Source organism: Drosophila elegans, unplaced genomic scaffold, assembly GCF_018152505.1.
Source record: "Drosophila elegans isolate 14027-0461.03 unplaced genomic scaffold, ASM1815250v1 contig_814, whole genome shotgun sequence".
NCBI lineage: Eukaryota > Metazoa > Arthropoda > Insecta > Diptera > Drosophilidae > Drosophila > Drosophila elegans.
In genome coordinates, this window is record NW_024546167.1 from 21,444,090 (window position 1) to 21,461,062 (window position 16,973).

General features: G+C 43.0%; 2 protein-coding genes across 2 annotated transcripts; one reads left to right on the forward strand and one right to left on the reverse strand.

Annotated features, from left to right (window-relative positions):
- Window positions 1-9,645: 9,645 nt before the first annotated feature.
- Window positions 9,646-13,037, forward strand: LOC108137839 (Krueppel-like factor 5). Its single transcript, XM_017259765.2, has 2 exons — window positions 9,646-9,925; window positions 11,167-13,037. The coding sequence occupies exons 1-2, from the start codon at window positions 9,857-9,859 to the stop codon at window positions 12,403-12,405; spliced, it is 1,308 nt and encodes a 435-aa protein (XP_017115254.1). The 5' UTR covers window positions 9,646-9,856; the 3' UTR covers window positions 12,406-13,037.
- A 262-nt stretch (window positions 13,038-13,299) lies between these two features.
- On the reverse strand, window positions 13,300-16,244 carry LOC108137838 (mediator of RNA polymerase II transcription subunit 15). Its single transcript, XM_017259764.2, has 6 exons — window positions 16,074-16,244; window positions 15,248-16,013; window positions 14,431-15,190; window positions 14,132-14,274; window positions 13,469-14,068; window positions 13,300-13,404 (listed from the first exon to the last, which is right to left on the reverse strand). Exons 1-5 carry the CDS (start codon window positions 16,124-16,126, stop codon window positions 13,499-13,501), a joined length of 2,292 nt encoding a protein of 763 aa, XP_017115253.1. The 5' UTR covers window positions 16,127-16,244; the 3' UTR covers window positions 13,300-13,404; window positions 13,469-13,498.
- Window positions 16,245-16,973: the final 729 nt, after the last annotated feature.

Consider the following 16,973-nt stretch of genomic DNA (forward strand, 5'->3'; position numbering starts at 1 on the left):
TGACCATGTTCATGCCTACTTGTGGTGTACATTTGTCACCAAATAATTCAGGCATATAATTCAAGTATTAATAAAAACGAAACCAATTAAGATCGCCATAGCATAATTTTGGTTTTCTCAAGGATTTTACTATAAATTTACTTTACAAGCAGGTCAGCAAAGTAAAAGGTAAAATTGAATCAAATTTAAAAAAAATTTAACATGTTAAAAATAATATTTATTTTCATTGAAATATATAACAAGAACAAAATTGTTCAATAAAATTAGTTAATATAACAATAAACTAGTCTTTAAACGAAGGTTTTGTATAAATAAGAATTTCTGGAAGGGCTTAACCTCCCTGGATTTTGGAAACTTAAAAAACTTTAGCAATTATGATTTGAACCCTTTCCTAAATTGACCTAAATTTATTTAGTATGGGCATGCTTAACCTTAGATACCGCAGATGTGGGTTTTTCCCTGATCCACTTTCCCAAGTCGCTTATCTCGAGTCGGACGCCAATTCGCCGTTTCTATTTATAGCACTTCGCCTGAAGTTGCTTGGCCAGACAAAAGCGAAAGATGATGAAATATGTGTGATATGTTCGAGCTAAAATTGCTCACTCCGGCGATTACTCTTCCGATTACCATGGTATTTCGGTACTTCACCCACAAGTGGAACTCGTATGTCGGAATACGGCTCTAGCAAACTTTGCGCCTCCTTCATTTATTCAGGGTCACCTTTCGAATCACCTTCACCTTCTACACATCGATCATTCGCCTCACGCATACATTTTTTGCACTGATCGACATTTTGCATAAAAAAGCTATGGGTGAACTTTATGGACTGATTTATTAAGAGGGAAAGTCACTCAAGCGACAGCGTTCCAAAGTTCAAACTCGCCCAAGACGAGCTTAAGTAATGATTTATGTACTAGTGCTGAGCGCGCTTTTATTTATACCTCTCAAAGTTCCAAGTTCTTAAATAATTTATGTAAAAAACCAGTTTATACGAATCTAATTTTGAGCCCTTGTCCGCATATGCAATGGGCGGCTTTTCCGTTATAGAGAATAAAGGTCAGACTCGAGAACTATTTGGAATACATATTGGTATTATATAATGCTCATTTTCCAAAATGTATAATTATAAAAAGAACTATTTCCGAAAAAAGTTGAAAATTCAAAATACACATGAAACCCTTTTTTATAGTATGCAGACTTTTACTTTTTACAAACATAAATAAGTATATATTTGCCTTCTCTTGTCAAAACTTGTTATTATGTATGTAAAAACTTTATACAAGTGCATGCAAGTATCCAATAATCGCAGAGTATGACCATTATTAATTTGTTTACTTGATTTTTCTGTTATTGTGACGGATCCGACCGGCCTGCTTTACATTGTACTCCAGTACTTTACTCATCCAGCGACTGCAGTCAACGCCAGCGGCACTGTTTCCAATTTTTTTTTATTTTTGAGACTTGACTTGGTTCAACGCATTGTGAATTTGCTCGTTGACCTTAAATGCAATTTGTAGCTACTGCTCGCTCATGTTTTGATTTTAAACTTCCGTTGTTGTCCTTACCAAAGTGCAAAAGCCTCTAGCGAAAAAAACAAAAAATCGAATACGTATAATGTATATCTCATATGCCCTGTTTCGATTGTTGTATTTTGACACGATCACCCGATCTTTCGGGTCTCTCGCTTCTCCGATTTATGGCCCCGGCCACACGATCAATAATTTGCAAAAATATGTTAATTATTTCTTGGTCCTCAGGGGCCACGATGCCATCTCTCTTTTTCTTTCAATCAATAGCTTCGATTCCGAGGTGCCCAGCTTTTGATAACTGAAAACGCGTCGGGTTTGCTAAAAATAAATAAAATGTGGGCAAGCACAGAGAGCAGCAACAAAATACTTTTTTTGCGCTCGTGCTTCAATTAGCCATCAACAATCAGAGAAAAAGGCAGAAAAAACAGGGCAGGGCAGCAGAAAATGTGCTAAATACTCAAATCATTCTGCACGCCTCTCGCTCATGTCCATAGATCATCGGGGGGAAAATTTTCAAGGGGATCACCGAAGTATTACGCGGAAAATTCCAGTTCCCAAAAAAAAATAAATGCAAATCTTAGCGTTATTCAAAAATTGATTATTAAACGTACAAAGCTATTTAGCATATGCTCTATTATGATTCAAGACCCCAAAAGAAACATTACAAATAAATGAATATCTTAAATATATGTTCATTTAAATATTTTTGCAAAACACCTTAGTGCTTTCAAAATAATGGCATACCAGACAAATATATATATTTTTTTTTTTATTTTTTTTTTTATGGGATAGATAGATATTTGGGATATGTACTTTTGTTATTGCAGATCACAAAACAAACTTTACAAATAACTAGTGACGTATCGATGCACAATAATAATATATATTAATTTCACAATTTTCGCAATACAATCTTTTAAGATTGCACTTTGCCTCAATTGAATGTGAAAAGAGAGAGAAAGCGAACAAAGAAAAGGAGGCGCTGTAACAAAATCTGATTCTGAAAACATAAGGGCCTTACAATCAATGCGTAGCTGCCTGTAATCGCCAGAGATAAGCGGGCAGACTGAGAACTGCCCTCCCCTTTTCGACTCCCATCTCACAGTCAACAGCAACAAACGCGCCCACTTAAACCAACAAACCAACAAACGCAACAATGTCAATATGGCAACAAAAATCAACAGAAAATTCCAACAAAATACACCGCAGTAATAAATATCAAAAATGAAAGAGGAAGAAAGCGAGGTGAAGGAAAGAGAGGCAGATATACAATATACAGAAGTCGGAGCACTTGGGCAATTTCCATTGTTTGTCTGCCGGCAGAGAGTATTCCTCCTATAGATTTTACAAAAGGGTTTACCGACCCGTCAAGGGCAATACATTAATCGCGGGTTCGTCGCCTATCAACTCTAATTTTGTCGTATTTTGCGAAACGCAAAAGCAAAACAAGAGTGAAGGCACCAACGCCCAATAAACAAGGTCTGCTACGTCATGCCACGGGCTTAGATAAACACGCCGTCCGATTCCGATTCCGAATCCGAATCCGATTCCCGACCGATTCGCACTCGATTCACGCCCGTTTCCAAATGCGGTTGCGATGGTCACGTTGTCGGCGAATGACAATGAGTTCGATAAACAAAATCGGAAGTGGTGTGTGCTATATATACGTACATAGATATAGATGTAATGAGTTGAGCACAGTGTCGACAGCACATTTCCTTATATAAATTGCGTAACACTGATGGATCTTATAGGATACAAAAGATACTACCTATTTTTGATGATTGATGAAAAAGTTTGCGATGAAGAAAGCAGAGTTTTTTTTTGCCATACACTACATCACATTGTTAATAAAAGGAACAGGAGATGTTTTGCTGGGACTGTACCGGTACACGCTGAATCTTGTACAGAAAGGTAGTACATTTTATTGATACTGTAATACCCCAATTAAATGATAATGAAAACTAATTCATATAAGATCAACTTTTACATCAATAGAAATAATTGCCGAGAAAGAGAGCTATAATCCCTAACTTGAAGATAAAAGTCATTTAATGACTAAGTACAATTTAGATTCATAAGAAGAACGATAATTTACAGCAGACGTCAGCCATTCACCGGAAGTCATAATTAAGCTGAATGAAACCCAACCCAGATAACCTCAACCCAATCCGCTAAAATGAATTCGATTCATTCAGAAATCTAGTCCGAGATCAGCAATGCAGATGACGAGCCGAATCACCTGCATTTACGGTCCCCAATCGCATTCCCATCCCCGAGTGCCCAGGCCCAGTCCAGCCCCTCGCATATTGATAAACCCCCATTGACGCCGCATGGAAAGCGGATCCCACCCTCTCGGCTCTTCGGAAAGTGATAAGAACCCCGGCTGATAAGGGCCACGCCTCTCGCTCATGTTGTGACTGACTAACGGACAAGCGGACAAACGGACAAGCGGACTTACGGACAGATAGGCGGACCTATAGACTGTCCATGCGCTGACCAGCTGGGAATCGCCCTTATCAGTCCCATTCTTTCTTATCAGGCCGAACCGCTGTAGGGTTGATCCAAAAATGGACGGACTGTCCAGGGGAGATGTCCGCCCCATTCCGCCGTATTATGAGTATTATGAATAACGCAATTATTATTATTCTTCGCGCGCTGTTCACGTTGACTTCACGTGGCCCCAATCAGACGCCCCAGCGACCTCGTCAACATCGGCATCGGAATTGGAATCGGAATCTACGTCGGCGGCGGCATACAAAAAACGGGTCTATCAGCGGGCCCCTGCCCTCGCCCATAAGCGCATATATTCTAGATTTATTTCTGTTTGTGCCATATATTTATACGCGGTACTCGTGGGGTCCAAGGGAATATTGTGTTCGTACGAATATTTTTCGATATAGACACCTGTTTATCGAGAGCGAGAGGGTGTGAAGTGCGCCTAAGAGAGTGTATTAACTTCGATATCTACTTCTCTTAGTAAGACACATACATAGAAGACTATTAAAATTAGCGATGAAATTAGTTAACCCACTTAGATATTGAGTTCTCTGAGTAACAAATACTGTGTCGAATTATAGTTGTAAGGTAATTAATTGATTTTAACTGTAATTAATTTTAAGAAGGTCCATAAAATAGCAGTATTATTATCAAGACTTGTCTTCTAGTGAATATTTACAGACATATGTAGTTTAATTCCAGAACCTTGGGTATCTTTGAAACGGAAGTATTCTTACTTGTTTCTGTTTGTCCCATATACTATACTATATTTTCTACTTATTGATGATGTTGTTTGTTTATTCCCATCGCACGACTTATGAAGATGATGATGAACTGTCGTTGCCATTGAGGCAATCACCTGAACCGGTTCAGGGACGTCCTTATCCCAACTTTGCTATGGACCCGACCCCTGCCATTCACATACCATTTCGTTTTTGTCCCAGGGACAACAACTTTCAAGTTCAGATGGAACATTTGGCAGCTAAAGGAACTGGGCCAAGGTCGATTTTTACCGGTAGCCAGAACAAGAAATGGTATGAGAAAAAAAAGCGAAAGATGATCAAAAATAAATGAGAGGTAGAGAAAAACCATTAAAACAGAGACTGGGGGAAACCTTCGCATCATCGTAAATTTCCATTGGGAAGAGGGCAATCGCGATTGAAGGTCGTATTCGCCCCACTCCCCACACTATGTTTACATGGTGTTTATAGCAGGTCTCTCAACTAGCCTTGCTTTAAAGATTTGTAAACGTTGGTTCTCCAAAAAGGCGCCCCTCCCCCACATCGTTCTGCGGTTCGGTTCGTTCCATTCTGTTCCGTTTTTTAGCTTTCGGTTTTGGAGCAACGCGTTAGTAGGCACGTAGGCAGAGACGTCGGCAGAGGCAGAGCAAACGCATCACATGTGAGGGGATTAGAAAAGATCATGGCTAGTTTTAAAGGAGTATCTATTAAGATACTAAAATAAAGAGGCCATACAGTTAAGAGAAACTTTTCTATACTTCTCTTAACAAAACACAAAAAGATACAAGTAAGTAGCTAAGATTTCTGCTATCTTACTTTATAGCACATAACTATAATTAAGCATTCAACTACCCAAGAATTGATGAAAATCGAGAATCTTTATTTAAAAACGGAACCTGAAGAGGTTGCAAGGTTCTTTTCAACTTAGGGTTCAAGTTTTATTTATTAAAATATTACAGTTATCTTAACTTTTTCATGTTAAATATAAGTCCATTTTTTGTTCGTTTTTTGTTTTTAGTTAATAAACATATATTGAATTATTTTAAATATAATTTATACCTTGGTTATTTTTTATTAGGCAACAATCAAAGAAGATCGAGGTTCGTTCATTAAAATGAAAGTCTTAATTTAGATATTAGTCTCGAGTAGGTCATGTGAGTTTTTATAATAATGACAGTGTTACCAAAACTAGGCCATTTTGATATCTTTGATTGATTCCACGAAACCAGTTTGAACTATTTCAAGAGCCCGAATAATCTGTTTAATTGTGGAAAATCTTCTTATTTGTAAACATGTTTACAGCTATGCTAAATGGAAATTTCTGTTTAATTTGTCTTTCATCAAATACAAAAATGAAGCATGAAGCCAACAATGTCTTCACATGGAGTCACGAGTTGGGCTCATGACGTCATGGAGAGTTTTGCCGATCTCGGCGCATTTTTGAGTGGGTAGTATAAGGGGTAGAAGAAATCGAACTTTACCCATGCCAAGAAAAGCCAACAAACAGAAATTGTGGGGGTAAAATGTTTGTGAAAGTGAACTTGAAACGGGCAATGGGAAGTAGATGAATGGGAAATGGGGAAAAATAGGAAAATGGGCGTCGCATTTGACGCTTTTGACGTTGTTGCCATGGCGAATTATAGACCGATTTCTCATGACTTTTGCTCGGACTGTGTGCCACTCGCTGAGTAAATGATTGAATGGATATATGAATTTGAACGGGGCCAATAAGCGGGTATTTTTTTTGAGGGCCTCTGACGTCAGGATCCACCTGTGATTGACGTTCGACAAACGCCTCCGACTATAATTTATCCGCCTATGCCTGTGGCTCCATTCTGTTTGGGAATGCTCTCCACATTAATAAAGAATAAAGGCCTTGAACCCGGCGGAAGCTCACGCCAACGTCACGCTTCTTGCGCTTTGACCTTTGACGCGCAACAGGAGTAAAGCCAGCGTAGGTGTGACGTCACCAAGCCAACGAGTCGACTACATATTACCAGATGCCAGACGAGAGTTACGTCAATGCGCAAACTCGCTCTGCAGAGAAGAAATAGCTATAACTAAGTCGCCTTCCCTCTCGTTCAAGATTTTGCCACACCGCAAACTTTATTTTCCACTTTTTTGTGGTCAAAAGAATAGGATTTAGAAGTTTAATTAATTCTGAGTGAAATATTTTAGATTTCTTGGTATTCATTAGATCATCAAGTTCGGATCAGTATTTCATTAGATCTGCATTGATAAAAATTAAAAGTGGATTAGAATGTCCATCTTTATCTCTGGAACTGGAACAGCTATACCTACCAATGTTGGTATGTAAACTTATCTGATGAAATCTTGAAAATCTAACCAATAATTTTTTCTTATCAGTTTTTTTTAGTGGCCAGGGGACTACGTGCGATTGAGAATGTGCGTGGGCACACGTGAGTTCTGCGAGTCCGGATTTTGCCATCCGAGATAAAGCGGGTGGGCGTGGGATCTCCGTGGGCGAATGCAAGTCAAGGAAACTGAACTTGAACCCGCCGGGGAGCCGAGATGTACAGCTAATTTTAGATCTAACCTGCGGCTGCTGATTGCTTTCAACGTAAGCAATGCATATAAATTCCAGCTTGATGGATTTGCGAGGAGTGGAGGTGGGTGGAGAAACGCAACTGCGGCGCAGTTTGCATTCAAAATCTGGGGGGAGTAAAGTGAAGAGAGAGGTGCGGTAACAGTACATCGGCCCATTTACACGCCCACATTCGCGAGAGAGTGGAGGCCATCGCTTCAGTTCCGCGCAAAATTTACACACGAATTCCGATTCCAATAACAAACACGAAGCGAAAACAAAAACAAAAACGCAAGTACTGCAAACACCCACACGCACACACTCGCACAGATAGGCACGCCACAGTCTGCTGGCTTTTTTTTTATCGCCGCCCCTCGCTCACACTCAGTCAGTCGTCCGCCGAGGCAAAGTATCAACAAATGTTCACGTGAACATCATGAGGTCAACGCGTGATACCAGACGGACCCACACAGACACTCACACACACCGAAAGACACCCAGGCGAGCTCGCTCAGCCAGTAAGAAGGTTATTTGCTATGGGGTCGGCTTGGGGATACCTTTTACAAACTAAATTGTCAGTTGATATATAACGTATATTGAAGAGCTCTTTAATAAAATTGGAATATTCTAAACTTTTACCAAGGAATGTTCATAGTAAGCTCAAAATTAACCTTCGTTGAGCGCCAAAATTTGTTAAATTATTAATATAGAAAGATACTTCCTTTTAACATAAATTGGTGGCAATCTTAAAGGTACTATACAAATAAATAATCATCTTGGTTATACTCGTCCTAATCTGCAGCTAGCTCAACGTTGTAAGCTCAAAATTGTTTAGACCCCTCCTCGTGAACTAGCCTCGTATTATACCCCAGAATACCCTAGATGGCGTGAACAGTCGCCCCACAAGTCTGGTGTGGGGTATGGCGTGCTAGTTATTTGTTGAGGTTGTTGTTGTTTCGCAAGAGAGCAGAGGAGCGCCGCCTTATAATAGTCACAGCTGTTTCTGGTGTTCGCTCTTGCCCGCTCTTCGGTGTGTGTGCTGTGCACGAGCCCCTTTTTGCTTTGAAAACTGTTACAGGCGGTCCAAGTATTGCCAGGTGGAAATTATTGCTTACTAAGCAAGTTTCCAATTAATGAATTGCACAAGTGATCGATTTAATCGTATTCCTTGCGACTTGTAAAAAAATGCTTACATTAAAATGTCTGTATGTCGTGACTCATCTTTGTTATCTCTCCATTACTTGGGACTGGCAATGCCTGTCGCTCAACTGTTGAGCTCCCACATTCTCTTGCTTTCTCGCTCTGCCTTTCGTTTATTAATGAAATCTACGTCTGCTCAAAGTCAGACTTGGCTTTTAAAGTTAATGCAAATTTATTCGGCCAGGTCTTAGACTTCAATTTGAGGGGCGTCTTCCCAGATTTCAAGCCTGTTTTCAAGTTTTTTTTGTTCGATTAATCACAGACTTCCGTGGCAACAACTGCGTCAGCTATTCAGTCACGGCTTTGGGGTGTGTCTGCGAGTGTTTGTGTGCGCTGTGCACGCGGCTTGGGCATGCACAGCCTATGAATAGACGGCCCCATGGAGCCCCTGCCCCTCGCCCGCATGTCCCGCTCTCTCTAGCACCAAAAACAAGACCCCATAGCAAACAGCTGATGACGTCCATGCGTTGGTTACGTGCTCCATTGGTCTGTGTCTGTCGATGTCTGTGTTTCTGCACAGAAAGAAAAATTGATGACCAGAAGGTACCAGAATATTTAATTGATAAGGCTGTACGTATTAAAACAATGTGTTCGTTACATGTTAAGTTGATATTCATACGAGTGTAACAGTATACAGTAAGTATACACCTCAGAAGCAAACTAAAGGGGAGGGTCCTTCTTAAGGATGCTCTATGAATGCAACTATCTAATACACCAAAATACTTATCGAGACCCTCACTAGGTGTTTAATCAGTCACTTTGAACTATCTCATTATGTATTTTTAGCTATTTGATTGTCAACTCTTTTTTGACATCATCCACTAATCATACGAACATTGTCATTGTTAATATCGAGCTGTTTTTTTCTCTGTATGTGTGGGTTGCTCAGAGGCGAGTGAGGAGGAGACCTGACCTTTTTCAAGCCAGAGAGCGAGAGAGAATAAAAGTGGAGAGAGACGCTGCCCACGCTGCTGCTGGGTGATGTCCGTCCGGGTTTCAGTGCACTGGTTGCTCCACTGCCGATGACGATTGCCCCTCACACACACTTGCCCACGTACAAGTGATTACGTCGGCGGTTCCACTCGCGACGTCGGCAGCGGCAGCTCTGCTGGGAGCTGAAAGCCTTTGCCTTTTTCATTCGTCTCTTGAATTCTGAACGCAACGGTTCGCCTCCGCTTCAAAACGGCTTAAGGCACTCGAAAAGCGCCAGTGCAAAATTAACTACAGTGCAAAAATACACAAAACTGAGATTAAACCAAGTGATAAGCCAGAGAGCAACAGAAACAAACTAAAACAGACTCTATAAAAAAAACTCTTTAAAAGAGAGTGCAATTGAAAGTGCAATGGACATGGATACCTTGCTACCTTCACCACCCGCAACGCCCCCGCTGAGGGATAATAAGTTGGAAAACGTAAGTGACCTACAAAGTGGATCTGTACCAGTGCGATTAGTGGTTTTTTATAGTGTGAATAGTGAGGATAGTGCATTCAATTCAAGGCAGCGGAAAATCAAACGGAATCGGACTTTAGCTCGTTCTCGCTTCCACTTGCCGCATTTCTAAAAACAAAAGTGCTACGTCCCGCTCGCACTCGCTCCCAGCCGTCCGATCACGCAGTCAGCACGCGTTCACGTGAACACCGCATGCACAGGGAGTAATATGCGAGTGCGAGCGAGAGGGCCTTAGCCTGAACATTGGACTTGGCACCACTAGGAAAAAACAACAGAAAATACGAAAGAGAGAGAGAGCGAGAGCACAGACTTTGTTTGAGAGCGAAGGTGAGTTGCCAATTGGCAACTGTGGGCTAGAAAGAGAGGGGGCAAGAGCTAGGCAAACAGGCCAAGCCCCAACCCATAAAAATATGTCACATTTCTGGCCTTTTTTTTTATCTGGCCAAGAAAGAAACAAACAAACACAGCCGCACATTTGAGCGCAACGTGCCGAGCCCATAAAAAGATTTCGACGTCTCCACACGAGTCATAATACACCCCTCGAAATCGCCTTCCCCTTCAAATCACCCACCTGAGGCACGTCACAGCAATGTGGCTGCACTTTTCTTTGCCTGCTTTTTGGCGGCACATTTGAATTCTATAGGGTTTTACAACGAACCTATAATAGAGTCTAAAAATTGCCTTAAAAGCTAGAAAAAATGTTGTTTTCAAGTAAAAGATAAAAAAAAAACGAACTTTGCAGGTTTTGATTCATTACCTTGACAAAAAAAAATGTAAAAAATATATAATTACAAATATATGTATGTATAACATCAAATTAATGATTACTAAGGTTTCGGAAAGTTATAATTTAAAACACAGCCGGTACCGAGTCGACATTTAATGAATCATTATTTGTCCCCCTAATCGGCCTTTAAAACAGTTCAAAAACCGCCAAAAAACAATGCCTTGGCCTTTTGAAGGAGCATTGAACCGAGGGGTTGGTTGGGGTGCTGCAGGGTGTGCGAAGGTTAATGTTAACGGTGAACGGCCTTGCCAGTCGTCTGAGTAATTAGCGAATCGCGAGGGAAAAGTTATTGTGGGTCAATGCTGGTCAGCGAAAAGTGAATGGGAATGTGAATGTGAATGCACTCCTGAAAACCTGAACTCAATGCTGTTGAACTCTCACTAACCTTGAACTTGTTCTTCTTTTGTCCTCTTCAGGTCGCTAAGGACGAGCAACAAGTGAGCGAGAACCTGCTCAAGGCCAAACTCAAGCTGGTGGCCCAAAAAAGCCAGAAGAATGGAGGGATTATCACACCCAATCCCTCGGACACGGAAGACGAGGCTCCGGAAATGGGAGTTCCCAACAAGAAACCCCGCCTGGAGCAGCCTGCCATCACAATGACACCGCCACCGGATCAGAAGCTGGAAAGGGTTAGCGTCATCATGAGGGTCAACAGTTTGGGGGCCGTCTCCACCAGCAACCAAGACGAGAACTCATCCAGTTCTAGCTCCAGCTCCTGTTGCTCCAGTTCCTCCTTAAACTCCTCCACCATGAGTACAATTTCGGTTCCACCCACCGTGGAAGACGACTATCCAGAGGCCAATGTGTGGCGCAATCTCAAGTTCAAGATGAACAGGAAGCGAGCTGCGGAAGTGGCTCTGACCCCAGTACAAAAGCCCGAGGCCGAAACACCAGCTCCATCTGCTCCAGCGGAAAAGCCACAGGAGGTGGACGAAATCAAACCATTTGTGACTCCTACTCCAGTCTATGTGGCCCCAGTGGCTGCTGCTCCAGTAGCCAGCCAGCTCATCCTGCTCAGCACGGTGGCTGCCCAACAGAGTCCCACGCCCATACCCACCATACCCACCACACCCACAATGGCCGAGGAAAAGCACTCCACCAGAATCACTGCAGCTCAGGCGGCGGCCACCAGAAGTCGCATCTACGAGTGCAGTTTCCCCGAATGCGGCAAGAACTACTTCAAGAGCAGCCACCTGAAGGCCCACCAAAGGGTGCACACCGGCGAACGACCCTTCATCTGCAAGTGGGAGAACTGCGACAAGAGATTCTCCCGCTCCGACGAGCTGTCGCGACACAAACGCACCCACACCGGCGAAAAGAAGTTCCAGTGCAGCGTATGCCAAAAGAAGTTCATGAGGAGCGATCACCTGTCCAAGCATGTGAAGCGGCACAACAAGGACAAGGCAAACGGTGTGAACCGGCATGTCTCGCTGAACAGCAACAGCTCCTCCTCCTCCTCCTCTGCAGGAGCTCCTTCCGTCTGCGATGCCACGCTCCATTTGCGGGCGATAGCACCGGCCGCCGCCAGTACCACCAGCTGCTCGCCCATCTCATCCGCCAGTTTGCAAGTCTACAGCGCCCAGGATCTGCTTAGGTTGCAGCAGCAGGCCAACAGCTTCAGCTTCGGCGGAACCCTGATCCAGGTGCAGCGATGATGAAGACTGGAGGAACTGCAGCACCAGAACTAATCTCAGCCCGACAGTATCGCCAGCTCAATGGAGAAAAAACCCTTCTTTAAACTAGTGAAAAGATTTCTAAAATCCTATGGAAAGACCACACTTTAAGATCGAATTTTCCCGCATCGAGAATGTTCCCTCTAATCTTAGAATTCAAAATATTATTTTGAAGTTTTTTCACTTCGAGTAGCTGGTGTAGACTTAAGCTTAGTTAAGAGCTAGATCTTGTCATCGTTTTGTGCATATATCACCTTAAATTCAATAGGATTCGCATCTGTTAATCACAAATCGAATGGATGCAATCTAAGCTACTTTCTTTCCAAGAGCACAGAGCACGTTCTTTAGATTCAGATTTAGATTCTGTATACCCCTAGTGCTTGTACATATTATAAGGTGGCGCTTTCGGCGCCCAACATCTGTGATATTTAAGTTTTCTTAACTCTTTTCTATTGTACCATAGTTATCGGTCTAATTCTCTAAAACTTAAACACACACAAACAATTGTATTTATTGCTAAATGTGGAAAAAAGAGAACAAAAAGAAAAAAGAAATACAGGATCCTCACACGATTCCAATCTCAACAAAAGAAAATAAACATATTTTCCAAATAATTTTAAACTGATTGTATGAAATGGGAGGGGAGGAAATTACATTTTGGAACAAATATGAAAAAGTATGGTATGGCGTCTTTAAATTAAATAAAGAATAAATGAAAAATTAAATACATTTTCTTACCTTCATGAATAATTTTGAATTAAAGCCGAATGATTAAAATAGATTCTTGAATAGTTCTTGAACGTATGATGATTTTCTTGATGAGTAGTGTGTACTTGTGTAAATTGTTGATTGTGTGGTTGATAAGGTCTTGCGTGGTTTAAGTATTGTTCTTTTTTTATTTTAGCTATATAAGCCGATTGTCTTAAAAGTATGTAGAATGTAGATCTTCAATTAGTAATTGCAGTGAGAGGGGTTGGCCTCCTAAAACATAAGCACAGCATTAGAATCGCTTTTGATATTATAAAAAAGCAAGTTTAGAACCTACTTTCAACCGCACTCTCTGTATTTATAGTTGCTAAACTCCTAGAAAAGTGGTCAGCTCGCAGACTGATCTGGGCTTCGATTGGGGAGAGCACGCCTGCCGCACAGCCATTTCCCAGGTGTCCAGCAGGTGTGAGAGCGAATAGTTCTTAGGGAGCTTAGCCATGCGAGCGATGAGAGCTTGTTGCACCATCTGCAGGAACGGCGTGGCCGAATACTCCTGTTCCGTTAAGGAGCAGTCCGGAGCCTGCCAAGGATACTCCTCCGGCACACTAACACTCACGGGCGGAACGCTGGGCAATCGCTTGTCATCCAGACAGCAAATTAAACGGATGGCCTTGTTATTTATCTGCGATGTGGTGTCAAGTTTCACCTTAAACTTGGTATCCAGCCTTGCAATTTCACCCTGAAGCACATGGGGGACATCCTGATCGAAGGGCAAAGACTTCTCCTCCACTCGTGGTCGCTTCGCGGGCACTGGAGCTGCTATATCAGTTCCAAAGAGCAGTTCTAAGGTGGGTCTGAAGGTGCGATGCAGTGTGTGATTAGCCACAGGACTTTGCAGTGTGGTATTTATAACTTCCAATAGAGGATTCGAGGATTTCTAAGTGAATAAATTTGCTATATGTTTTGATTTTCTTTATGTAATGCATTTCATATTACTTACGCCAAACTGCTGGCCAGAATATGAGATTAGATCCATCTTTTCCAGAGCTTTTTCGCATTTAAGAAGAGTTTCAAGAGGCACGCGCTGTGTAGGATTGCAAAGAATCTCCAGCAATTTACTCATCTTGGTCATTTTCTCAACATCTATAAAAAATATCAAAGGTTTTTGTTAAATTGGTTGATTTTTGGAGTTAACTCACTTTACAAAAGCGTTTGTCTCGATTACTAATTTACTTTAATTTCACCAAAACTGCTCAATAACTGTTTCAAACTTTTAGTTTGTATTGTGTATCAACTCACTTGTGCCATCGTTGCTGATCTTGGCCAGCATCCGCTTGAGTGGCTCAATGTACTTGGTCAGCTGCTTGTACTTCTCGCGGTACAAGGCCTCCTCCTGGGGATTGAACGGACTGTTCCCGGTGACCTGACCAGGCGTGTTTATCGAGGCACTCGGCGACTGCTGGCGGATGTTGCGCTGCGGGTTCTGCATGTGCATCATCTGCGGACTGGATTGGGGCACCAGTGCCGGACTGGGTATCATATTTGGCGTGGGCATTTGCGGAGTCGGTGGCTGCTGCGTGGGCGTTTGATTGCCCACCACCAGCTGCTGTTGTTGTTGCTGCTGCTGCTGCTGTTGTTGCTGCATTTGCTGGAGCTGAGCCTGCTGCTGCTGCTGCTGCAATTGCTGGGCATCCGCTGGCGAGGGACTGGAGCGCATGAAGGCCTGTCCCGGCTGCTGTCCGCCGACTCCAACGCCGCCACGATTGCCGGCGAACATCTGACCCGCCTGGCCCATCGGCATGTTGGGCTTTTGCTGCAGATTAGGCGGCATGTTCACGCCCATGCCGCCCATGGGATTCATGCCGCCCTGCTGCACCGCATTGGGCGGTACACCCACACCCACACCTACCTGCTGCTGAACCGCCGGACCGCCGACCACATTGTGGGGAACTCCCTGCTGCATGTTCTGCGGCATTCCTTGCATGCCCTGGCCGGGCATTCCTTGGGGTCCGCCCATGCCATTGCCCTGGCCCATGCGCATCATCGGATTCATGCCTATCTTGGGGAAGAAAGTTGATATAATAGATAGAACATAACTTGAAGAGTACTCACTTACCCCCATTTGGTTCTGCTGGATCTGCTGCATGGGCGGCATCTGCTGCATGGCATTTATGGGACCGCTTTGCATTTGATTTGGCCCCTGACCAGGTGCTCCTGGAGCGGCATTTGCTCCGCCCACGGTTCCTCCAACAGCGGGTCCACTGTTCGGGCCCGGTCCCACCATCTGGTTGGGCATGCCCACGCCCACGCCCACGCCCATCTGCTGCTGCCCCGGATTGCCTACGATCTGTCCCTGATTCATCACTCCCGGGGCGTTGCCGCCCTGCATCTGCTGCTGCATCATCTGCTGCTGGGGACCGCCGCCTCCGCCGGAGTTCATGGGCATTTGGCCCCGGATATTGGGCATCGGTTGCATTTGCTGTTGCCCGGGACGCTGTTGATTCAGGGATTGTAGCAGATTGGAGGCTGTTCCCGGGCCACCGGGCACGGGGGCTCCTCCGCCGGCGCCCATGGGCATCATCTGGGGATTGCGATTGCCCTGGCTGGCCAGGTTTTGCAGGGCATTCAATGGATCTTGCATCATGTTCTGCCCCCCGCCGCCCATTTCCGCGTTTGGGGGCGGGCCGCCCTGCTGCTGCTGCTGTTGTTGTTGTTGCTGCTGCTGCTGCTGGGATTTTCGGGACATGTCCTTGTAGTGCATGAAGAGCTTGGCCACCAGGCCCAAATACTCGTCCTTGGTGCGAGACTTTCGGAAGATGTGGTTCTCCATGACGCCGGCATTTTTCGATTGATCCTGCGCGTTCGGTGGCAACAAGTCGTGGCTGCAAAAAAAACAAGACAGTAATTAAAACAGAGAATTGCCAGTTTCCGAGTGCCCTTACATCTTGGAGATGACGTTCTGCCGGAACTTCTGACTCTGCCAGTCCTCTGTCATTTTTTCAACCACTTAAAAGCCACTTTTGATAACTTTAAATTAATTTTAATGCAAATTTCTTGTGCGTTCTTGCGTTTCTTATGCTTCTTCTTCTTTTTTTTCAGGAATGGAAAATCATCGCTGGTTGTGAACTTGGATAAGACGCAGTGTGACCGTACAGACGGTGCCCTGAATGCCGGCGAAATGTTAACAACTCTGTTATTATAAATTTAACATTATGATGTTAAATGATGATATGTTAAGTACTTTTTGACTTTACTGCTAACGGTTTTTTAAACACACATATGCCATAATCTATATATTATTAATAAAATTAAAATTAACAAAGAAGTCGTTTCTGAGGAAATATATGTGATAAGTTTTAATAATCAAAAAGCTTTTTTTTTGTAAATCAAGTTATTTACGTTGTTTCTAGTTAATGTTTTACATTTATAATGAAATTTTATTGTTTTAATTAATTTTAGTGGGTACAATAAATACAATTACCATGGTTGATCAACTGGTCACTCAACAGTAATCACGACGCTGTAGCATACATTCAGGAAAAATTGTTCGTAAGTGTGATATTATTTGTTTTTCCTATTTTTGAGCAACAATTTTTATTTTCCTGGCGCGCCATTGTCGTTATTTTAAAATTTTTTAATGCAGGCATTGCCAGGCAAATGGCTTGCCAACCAAAAATGTCTTACTATCGGTTATTTTGAAGTAACGGTGAATAGTACTTGAACTCAGGCGAGTTCAATTAGCACCTCCTTGCTTGCGTTAGTTTTTAACATTTACGCTACCATTGTTTACTAGTAGCATAGAAAAAACTGCAGAGAGAGAAACATTAACGTTAATTTAGTCA